Source organism: Colobus angolensis, unplaced genomic scaffold, assembly GCF_000951035.1.
Source record: "Colobus angolensis palliatus isolate OR3802 unplaced genomic scaffold, Cang.pa_1.0 Scaffold328, whole genome shotgun sequence".
In the NCBI taxonomy this organism is placed as follows: domain Eukaryota; kingdom Metazoa; phylum Chordata; class Mammalia; order Primates; family Cercopithecidae; genus Colobus; species Colobus angolensis.
This window is the reverse complement of record NW_012116577.1, coordinates 3,294,891-3,305,912: the sequence shown is the minus strand read 5'-3', so window position 1 is coordinate 3,305,912 and position 11,022 is coordinate 3,294,891. Positions and strand designations below refer to the sequence as shown.

Below are 11,022 nucleotides of genomic sequence, written 5' to 3'. Positions count from 1 at the left end.
CAGGATGGTCTCGGTCTCCTGACCTCGTGATCCGCCCGTCTCGGCCTCCCAAAGTGCTGGGATTACAGGCTTGAGCCACCGCGCCCGGCATAAAAAAACTTTTCAGGTAAAATAAGATGCTACTATTCTGGCCTAATATATTGTAGAGGACAAAACAAATTCTTTTTTTCCCCCTTTTTAGGTGGTTCTTAGTTGAGACACTTCCTTGAAAATAAAAGTCAGATTAATTACAACAACAACAAACAGACATTTGTGCATGCTGTACCCATTGTGCGGGGAAAGTCCTCAGTTGAAAATATTTCTCTCTCAAGGCAGTGGCTTAGGAGCTTTGCTTAAATTGTATTTAAATAAAGAGCCATAAATCATGCATAGTGACAAGATAAAGAAGAGAACAGTTTCAGTCTTTTAAAAGTCAGGAAAATGTGGGGAGATAGTAAAACCTGTTCCCAGATTTCCCTGGTGCCTGCTGGTTCCTTCTCTGGACCGATAAACAAGTGCTGTCTTCAGTAAAGAAGGATTGATGTCCTGCCACCCGTCAAGTAGAGGCTGAGGAATTGTACCCCTGCCTTTTCAGTGACTTGACTTTAGCAATCCTCAATATTTGGGGGAGAAATATTTTGGTTTATCTCAGTATGAAGTGTCAGGTTTTTGTTTCACCCCAGCTATGGAATTCTCCTGGTGGAATGGTCCTGCTGTTCCTTCTCACCTGCACCCACTCAACCAGCATCACCTGCACCCAATCAACCAGCATCACCTGCACCCAATCAATCAGCATCACTTGCACCCAATCAGCCAGCATCACCTGCACCCAGCCAGCACCACCTGCCCCCAATCAGCCAACATCACCTGCACCCAGTCAGCCAGCATCACCTGCACCCAATCAATCAGCATCACCTGCACCCAATCAGCATCACCTGCACCCAATCAGTCATCACCTGCACCCAGCCAGCATCACCTGCACCCAATCAATCAGCATCACCTGCACCCAGCCAGCATCACCTGCACCCAATCAGCCAGCATCACCTGCACCCAATCGATCAGCATCACCTCCACTTGGAAGCTGCCCCAACTTCCCTTTTCCACTAAGCCAAATAATCACCCATCTCTACTTCTGTGGCATCCATTGCATGCTAGTAATCAGTGTCCTCATTGTCCTGAACTGCACCCCAACACACACCCAGTCCATGAGCTGACACTTCTCTCAAACTCCTGAGCCACAATAGTCCCTAGCACAGTATAGTGTAGGCTTCCAAAACTGGCAACAAACGCTTGTTAATTAATTGCATGAAGGGTTTCAAATCTATAGATATCCCACTTCGTGTCTTATATATATCCCATTTCATTTTATCTAACAGATACTTAGGCAGAGTTTACTATGTGCTAGGCTCAGTTCAAAATAAGTACTACTATCCTCATTTTTCAAGGAAAATCTAAAGCATACAGAGGTCAATGCACCTCTGCTCACCCAGCCAGGTGATAGAGGCAGGATTCAAATCCTAGAAGCCTGGCCTTAGAGGCAGCACTCATAACCATTACATTGAGCTACCTCTCAGCATTGGGCTATCTGGATTCTCCGTTTGCGATGTTAAATTATGGAATTAAATCAAGATACCTTGAAGGGTGTTTGCTAAATTGTTAGGAGTGATTACCTCTGGTGATGGGATTCAGAGGATTGCAACTTCTTTACCCTTTACTTTCTGCTTTTAAGTGCTATTTATATTTTACTAACTAAATAGTAGCTTTATCCTTGTTGGTTAATTCTAAATGTTACTACTTTTGCCCAACGTGTAGGCTTTGCATTTTCACTGTTTGCCTATGTATTAGTCTGTCCTCGTACTGCTAATAAAGATATACTCAAGACTGGGTAATCTATAAAGGAAAGAGGTTTAATGGGTTCACAGTTTCGCATGGGGAGGCCACACAATCATGCTAGAAGGTGAAAGAGGAGCAAAGTCAGCCTGGCGCGGTGGCTCAAGCCTGTAATCCCAGCACTTTGGGAGGCCGAGGTGGGTGGATCACGAGGTCAGGAGATCGAGACCATCCTGGCTAACACGGTGAACCTGTCTGTACTAAAAATACAAAAAATTAGCCAGGCGTGGTGGTGGGTGCCTGTAGTCCCAGCTACTCAGGAGGCTGAGGCAGGAGAATGGCGTGAACCCGGGAGGCGGAGCTTGCAATGAGCCGAGATCACGCCACTGCACTCCAGCCTGGGCAACAGAGCAAGACTCTGTCTCAAAAAAAAAAAAGAGAAAAAAGAGGAGCAAAATCATTTCTTACATGGTGGCAGGCAAAGAGAGCATGTGCAGCTGAACTACCCTTTATGAATCCATCAGATCTCGTGAGACTTCTTCACTGTTGTGAAAACGGCATGGGAAAGACCCACCGCCATGATTCAGTTATCTCCCACCAGGTCCCTCCCACAACACATGGGAATTACGGTAGCTACAATTAAAGATGAGATTCGGGTGGGGACACAGTCAAACCATATCAGCTCTTATGTAGATGACCACTTAGCAAAACAGATAAAATCTTGGAGGCAGAGTCTAGCTTATAATCATAGGCATTTGGTTCTGATTGCAGTTACATCATGCTGATGACAGCTTCCTGGTCCTCACCACAGATGGAATTAACTTCATGGTGAATAGTCAAGAGATTTGTGACTTTGTCAATCAGTGCCATGATCCCAACGAAGCAGCCCATGCGGTGACTGAACAGGTGACTCAGAGCTTCTGCCTGAAAAAGTCCCAAGGAGAAGGAAAGGACAGTCCAGGCATTGTGTTTTAGCTTTTGAGTGTTGCAGTGAATTTTACACTTGATTCCATAATATTTCCAATTATAAAATTTTTTATTATTTCCCCAAGTTAAAATTTTAATATGCCAAGGAAGTGTGTTTTGTTTATTCTTTGGCTTTGTACATACCTTGAAATGATAGTAATGGCAATAGTAAATTATAATAATAGTAAACTAATATATCACTTGCTATGTGTCAGACAGTATGCATATATATTAACCCCGTACTGTATGTATTGTACAGTATGTACAATTACATATATTGTAATCATCACAATAATCCTATTAGGTTGGAGCTATTATTGTCCCTTTTCACAAATGAGGAAAACAGGTACAGAGGCTATAGAGTTAATCACTGAACTATTAAATCACAAAACTATTAAATTGCAGAACTGGACTTCAAACCCAGACAACTGGTTCCCAAGTCCAACCTCTTGGCCATTAAACTAGAGTGCTCCAAGTAAATACCCAATTTGAGAATATAGCATAGTCACTTTCTGGTTATTCAGAATGGGTGTGTGGAAAAGATAAACCAAAATACAAAAAGACATAGGGATGAGGTTGTGTGTCAGTCAGAACTAAAATTAGAAGAAAGCTGGGTAATATCCAGTAAAGAAAACATAAACTATGCTTTGTATTATTTAAAGTGTTAGAGGTATGTTTTAATTCAGCAGCTATTTTTGCATTTCCCAAATTAAGATAATAGACCTTACTTTAAAAGTATTATTTGCTTAGATGGGCAAACATGATTATAATACATGAATTATTCATTTGGTTACTGCCTTCACCTGTGCTAAAGAGGGTGTTCATGAAATTGAGGAAATAGGCCCAGTTTCATGGATGAACACTTCTTTCCTAATTTCAGCTGCCTGTCTTGCAGATAGTTGCATTCTAATTCACAAAGGTAATGAAATTTGTAATGAATGCATAGTGTTCCATTTTATTCTTATACATAGTTCATTTGACATCTCCTCTGGTCAAGAGATTTAGTTATGTTTATTTTTTCCATACTATAGAGGAAGCACTGTAATAAACATTCTGATGTCTATTTTTGCATATCTGTTTCCTTCAGGCAATAGGTTTAATTCTTAGAAATAGTATCCAGGTGCAGTGGCATGCATGTTTAGTCCCAGGTATGAGGGAGGATGAGGTGGGAGGATTGCTTGAGCCCTTAGAGATAAAATTTTCAGGCCAGGGATGGTGGCTTAGACCTGTAATCCCAGCACTTTGGGAGGCTGAGATGGGAAGATTGCCTGAGCCCAGGAGTTCAAGACCAGCTCCGGCAACATGGCAAGACCCAGTCTCTCCAAAAAAAATATTTTTCATACTTAGCTGGGCATGGTGGTACATGCCTGTGGTATCAGCTACTTGGAGGGCTGAGGTGGGAAGATCACCTGAGCCTGGGAGGTTGAGGCTGCAGTGAGCCGAGATCGTGCCGCTGCACTCCAGCCTGGGTGACAGAACAAGACCCTGTCTCAATAAATAAATAAAATTTCTAGATGAAAGAATACACAGTGTTCTAGAGCATTTAGTAAGTTTGCCAAATTCTCCTCCAGAAATACTGTACCAGTTTACACTAGCATGTTCTACAGTTTGTTTCTCCAAATTCTTGCCATATTTTTATTTTACCAATTCGATATTCAATAGATGGAAAAATCAAATTTTAGTGTAGAAATTTATGTCTTTTTTCTTTGTTAGTGGAGTTAGCTATCTGCATAGGCTTATTAGCCATTTGTATTTCTCTGATGATTATGACTAGTTTTTTTTTCTTTCAATTTCCAAGGTTTTTATTCTGTTAGGGTAAATTTCCCTAAAGGGAATTGAATTCCTGGTAAAAGCTAACAATTATCAAGTCCTTACCATGCGTTACTCCCTACACTAAATGCTTTACACGTGTCTTCATTTTCAGGAGCTGCATACCAATGCACCTTAGTCCACTGGTGTTTCTGTTGCCAAAATTGCTACAGCAGAATGTAGTGAATAGGGTTGTTTTGGGTCATCTGTTATTCAATGTGCAATTTAATAATCCTTGTGGGCATTAATACAGGGTGAAAATCACAAACCATTGTGAAATAAGTAGGTTAGTGACTGCACATAAGACCAGTTTGGCTTTCTGGGGGAAGGGTATTTCCAAGGGAAGGAAAGGCTGATTTCTCTTTGTATAGTCTGTGATTTCCAATGTTTTTCTCTTTCTTCCTGCCAAACCTTGCAGGCAATACAGTACGGTACTGAGGATAACAGTACTGCAGTAGTGGTGCCTTTTGGTGCCTGGGGAAAATACAAGAACTCTGAAATCAACTTCTCATTCAGCAGAAGCTTTGCCTCCAGTGGACGATGGGCCTGATTACCAGCTGGGACTTTGAGTTTCTGTGCAACAGTTTTTCACTGAGCATGTCAAGAAACTGATAAACTCAAAAATGTCTCCTGACTCACTAGATCAGCGCACAAGTCAGTGTAAACTACTTAGTTTTTTCATAAATGCTCATCATATTTGTGGTCAGCTGTACATGTTCAGTGTAAATATATGTGTAGTGAAGCTACTGTGGGTCTTTAAATGGAAAGAGCAAATGAGAAGTGGTTTGGATACACTTGGTGAGAGATGAGAGTGTCACATTGATAATTTTTAAGCCTCTTAGGCAGCTATGGGTTTCTTTTGATCATTTTTGTTCTTTATTCATTTGAGCACGTTTTTGAAGTTCTTCAAAACTAGTCAGTTTGAATTTTGACAGCTATTCAATATGTGATCTCCAAGTTTAAAAAAATTTTTTTTTCTAGACTTCGCTAATCCTAAAATGCAAGTTTTTATTTTTAATAACTGTACCAAGAAATAATTATGAAAACAGTTCTCTGTTACCGTATTTTGTATTCTGGACCACTTACTGATGAAAGTAACTGTGCAAAAGAAATTAATTTGACTGGGCGCAGTGGCTCATGCCTGTAATCCCAGCACTTTGGGAGGCCAAGGTGGGCAGATCACCTGAGGTCAGGAATTCAAGACCAGCCTGGCCAAAATGGTGAAACCTTGTCTCTACTGGGAAAAAAAAAAAAAAAAATTAGCTGGGCATGGTGGCGGACACCTGTAATCCCAGCTACTCAGGAGGCTGAGGAAGGAGAATCTCTTCAACCCGGGAGACGGAGGTTGCAGTGAGCTCAGATCACACCATTACACTCCAGCCTGGGTGACAAGAGCGAAACTCCATCTCAAAAAAAAAAAAAAAACAAAGCAAAGAAATTAATTCACATGATATGACATTACTAAATTGTATACATATTTATAAATGTGTATTTCAGCTGTTATCAGCCCTCCCCTCCATTCTTTCCTATTTTTCTGTAGTTAAGAATACTATAAAAATGTGACTTCCTTAATATCAGAAAAGAATGCACAGGCTGAGTCTTCTGGTCAAAAGTGAAATACTGACGTAATCAAGTATTTTGTATAAAGTTCTGATTTGTTATCTCTAACTCTATTTTGTATACTATATAGAAAACTCTGTATATTATATATACAAAACTGTTTTATATATAGTATTATAGTATGTGTATATCTCTTTTTGTATAGAGTAAGCAATTGAATGATTTGTTAGTAAAATTACCACATTGACTGATACTGCTATAGACATAGCTTGAGTTTTAGGTCTCCTTTTTGCTCGTTTTCTAAGACTTAAGAGAAAGAATAAATCTAAAATGAACATTAAAACATTCTCCATTTCAGCTTGCTGTGTAACTTAGGAAGTATAAAACTATACTTCTCTTTATCTGCATGTAAGTTTGCTGTTAAAATATGAATTTCTAAACGTGTGTTTGGAATTATATCTGTAGTTTATTTCTGCAAGCTATGTAAATTTGTTATATGTGTGGGTCTGTGTACATATGTATATTTTGGAGTAATATAAAACTAAAGGGAACAATCTTGCATAGCTCTTTCACCAGTTTTAAATTATTGATATATTATTTTTAAGGACTCTTGACAAACTAGGAGCAATTTCCTTATAGTGGAGACCCAGTGATCATCAGCAGATGAGGAAATAGATTAAAAATTGCGATATGGCAATTTGTATATAAAGTAATAGGATGTGAGAAAAATACTGAATCTTAAGAATGACATGGAATTTTGTGGCAGAAACAAAAGAAAAAGTTGATATAGTATATACCTTCAACTGTTTTTTGAGTTGACTTTTTTTTCTTTAAGCTTTAGGTAAAAGTGTATGAGGAGGGAGAGGGCCCAATATAAATATTCACATTTTCTTACCTTTTTGGGAATGGAAGAAGATAAATCTTGAGTTTTTCTGCCTATATTAATCAGGAATTACCCTTTGAAAAAAGTGCTAAATAAATATTTCAATTTTTTTTTTTTCAAGGGAAGTTAGGTGAAAGAAGGAAAAACATCACAGGAAAGAGTACAACATGCTGTTTGTTGTCTGAGAGGTGAGGAACCAAAGGGAGGCAACTAAAGCGGGAAACCATCTTGCTTTTTCTAATCAGTTCTTGGAACAGAAATGTGGAAGCTACCTTTAGGAACATGGAGAATTTCCAAACCAACAGGCAAAGGAAACTAACGCACAAAAATGACCTTCTAAAGATGCAGGTTTTGGCCAGGCACAGTGGCTCAAGCCTGTAATCCTAGCACTTTGGGAGGCCAAGGCAGATGGGTCACCTGAGGTCAAGAGTTAGAGACCGGCCTGGCCAACATGGTGAAACCTCATCTCGACCAAAAAATGCAAAAATTAGCCAGGCGTGGTGGTGGGTGTCTATAATCCCAGCTACTGGGGAGGCTGAGGAAGGAGAATTGCTTGAACCTGGGAGGCGGAGGTTGCAGTGAGTCAAGATTGCGCCATTGCACTCCAGCCTGGGCAACAGAGCAAAAACTCCATCTCAAATAAATAAATAAACTAATAAATATGTAGGTTTCATTTTTGTTTTGAATGCTTTACATTACTATTCCTCTCTTATACTTTAAAAACTAAGACTAGGAGTGATGTCAGGTTCAAAGGCGTGAGGGTGATTGATGGATTGAGGTAGATAGCCAAGTTTGTCTGTTTTTGTTTTTTATAGTTAGAGTCTCACTCTGTTGTCCAGGCTGAAGTGCAGTGGTGCAGTCATAGCTCACTGAGATTGCCAGATTCGACAAAGAGGAATTTATAGGAGGGGGATATAGGGTAGACTTGACTCTGCTTTATCCAGGAAAGGTTTTAAAACCCTGAGCCTGTTAACTTTGACTAAGCATAAAACATACTGTACTGTTGTTTGTACTTTTCGTGCCACAATATTAAAATGGAATTTTAAATGTAGATTGTTATAATCTATGAAAGATAAGTATACATGTATTAGGATACTGGAAAATATGCAAATAGTAGTAAAAAAAAAAGGGACTGCTCTAGTTTTTCAGTTAAAACTTAATTTGCCATGTGGGTATAGGTATAGTGTAAATTACATTAATGTAGTAAAACATCAGTTGTGGTTGGGTTTGTCTTTCATTTATGTGTAGTATAGAAATCACCTTTCTAATATGTGTTGCCAAACTATTTGCCACCATCCATTTGGTGAAATATTCATTGTCATTGTGATTTTCCACAAGTATAAGTTCTTAAGTACCTTATAGATTCAGAAGTAATCAATGTCCTGTTCTCCATCACCTGTTCATTTGCTACAGATTTTGTATACATATATATATATATATATTTTTTTTTTTTTTTTTGAGACAGAGTCTCACTCTGTCACCCAGGCTGGAGTACAGTGGTGTGATCTCGGCTCACTGCAACCTCTGCCTCCCAGGTTCAAACGATTCTTCTGCCTCAGCCTCCTGAGCAGCTGGGACTACAGGCGCGTGCCACCACGCCTGCCTAATTTTTGTATTTTTTAGTAGAGATGGGGTTTTGCCATATTGGCCAGGCTGGTCTCCAACTCCTGACCTCAAGTGATCCACCCACCTCGGCCTCCCAAAATGCTGAGATTACAGGCATGAGTCACTGCGCCTAGCCAGATCTTTGTATTTCTTAAGTGCTTCAAAGTCTTAACACATTTTTCTAGGGGGGATGTCCATTTTGGAGGGATCTGTTTTGATCCTTTGTACTCAATAATGTGAACTTTCCCCTGTTCCAACACTTAAAAAAATAATTACTTCAAAGAATTATTAACGCATAATCTAAAAGATGGAATTATTATTATTATTATTATTATTATTTTTTGAGACAGAGTCTCACTCTGTTGCCAGGCTGGAGCGCAGTGGCGTGATCTCGGCTCACTGCAACCTCTGCCTCCTGGGTTCAAGCGATTCTCCTGCTTCAGCCTCCGGAGTAGCTGTGACTGCAGGTGCGTGCCACCATGCCCGGCTAATTTTTGTATTTTTAGTAGAGACAGGGTTTGACCGTATTGGCCAGGATGGTCTTAATCTCTTGACTTCGTGATCCTCTTGCCTCGGCCTCCCAAAGTGCTGGGGTTACAGCACCGTTCCCAGCCCAGAAATTATTTTTTAAGTGAAATTTTATTTTATTTTATTTTTTAGGATTTTGGTAGAGAATGAGTACTCATCAATATCAAATAGGACATTTAGTTTCTTTCCTTAGAACAGACATTAATTCATGGTAATATGATAATAAGAAAACTTTTTTTTTTTTAGCACCTATTCTATTTTTCTTTAGCACTTCCATGGTTCTCATATACCCATGTCTGTAAAAAGTGACGTGAGATTTTGGTTGGGTTACATTTTATTGTATTTATTAGATTCACTTATATAGATGACTTAAGCAGAAATAAAGTCATGTCTTTACAAGGTGAACAAGCCAAATTGTGATGGCCTGCCTTTTGCTTTTGGCATTTGGGATGAGACCAATTGACTCTCCCATTGGTTGTTAGATGGTTGAGATGGTCCATTGGTGGTCATACTTAGTGTTCTGGGCTGTGAAATCATGGAGTTCTTCCACTTCCAAGAATGACTCATTTGGTGTTGGATTCTAGTACAGAATTTAGCAGCCTGATGTGTCCCCAAACTGATTTAATTTCTACTGAAGTGCCCTTGTGTACATTTGTTTTATAATTTACCAAAGTACTACCTGAGTGTATGATGACTCCTATAGTGAGTTAATGTAATTGCTGCTTTGGACATTGTGTTAAATCTATGTATTAAGAGTAACTGTGAGCAGAATAAAATCACATTATCTCAGTGTTCAAAATATCATTCTAATAAAGTACGTGCATTAAACAATTTTAAAAATCCAACTTGTTTATTTGGCATCCAGACTGCAACATTGTATATGTGATCCTGTGAACCCCATAAGAGAGTGATATAAAAGTTAATGGGCCGGGCATGGTGGCTCATGCTTGTAATCTCAGCACTTTGGGAGGCCAAGGCAGGTGGATCACCTGAGGTCAGGAGTTTGAGATCAGCCTGGTGGACATGGCAAAACCCCATCTCTACTGAAAATACAAAAATTAGCCTGGCATGGTGGCACACCCCTGTAATCCCAGTTACTTGGGAGGCAGAGGCCTGAGAATCACTTGAACCTGGGAGGCAGAGGTTGTAGTGAGCCAAGATCATGCCACTGCACTTCAGCCTGGGTGACAGAGCGAGACTCTCTCTCAAAAAAAAAAAAAAAAAAAAAAGACATAGTCCAGAAACTCTAACCTAATGGATGAATGAACACTAGAGATGGTAATTGAGAATATGTCATAAATGTACAAGCCAGATGAATGTAACTGGGGAGCAAGTGTGAAGGAGTGAATAGAATGACTACTTAACAGTACAGGATTTAGAAATGACCATGTCGGGAAGCCTAATAAGTCAGTCTACCAGTGGTAAATATTGAGAACCTATGACCTATGTACATTTCTGTAAAAGACACCAGGGTGGATGTAGCAGGGCTTGGGGACAATGGTAGTTGATTATCTTCCCGGAGAGATTTTGTCAGGAGATGGAAAAGTGAGGAAAATGAGTTATACCAGAAAGATAGCAGTGTTCATCTGAGTAAGTGAAACAAATTTGGAAGCAACAGAGATCTAACCAGTGAAGTCACTGAGCCTTTGGTAACACACCAAGGGTAGGTTCTATCCAGGTTCAGGAGATCTAGTTCACATCTTAGGAGGCAGGGAGCCTAAAGCAAGCCTAGTTACATGGTTTTTTGTTTGTTAGTTGGTTGGTTGGTTTTTTTTTTTTTTTTTGCGGAGCCCAGTGCAAAATGAAAATGCACAGCCATTATTAAAAAATCATTAAGAATTTAATAAAGGGTCCAGTCCAGT

General features: G+C 39.6%; 1 protein-coding gene across 1 annotated transcript in view; it reads left to right on the top strand.

The window, feature by feature from the left end:
• Nucleotides 1-5,843, top strand: part of PPM1K (protein phosphatase, Mg2+/Mn2+ dependent, 1K) — a 23,420-nt gene extending 17,577 nt beyond the window's left edge. Inside the window, exons 5-7 of the mRNA XM_011951833.1 lie at nucleotides 663-1,133; nucleotides 2,581-2,715; nucleotides 5,003-5,843. Coding sequence (XP_011807223.1) covers nucleotides 663-1,133; nucleotides 2,581-2,715; nucleotides 5,003-5,134 — 738 coding nt within the window. The 3' untranslated portion in view covers nucleotides 5,135-5,843. The remainder of the gene's footprint in view (nucleotides 1-662; nucleotides 1,134-2,580; nucleotides 2,716-5,002) is intronic.
• Nucleotides 5,844-11,022: the final 5,179 nt, after the last annotated feature.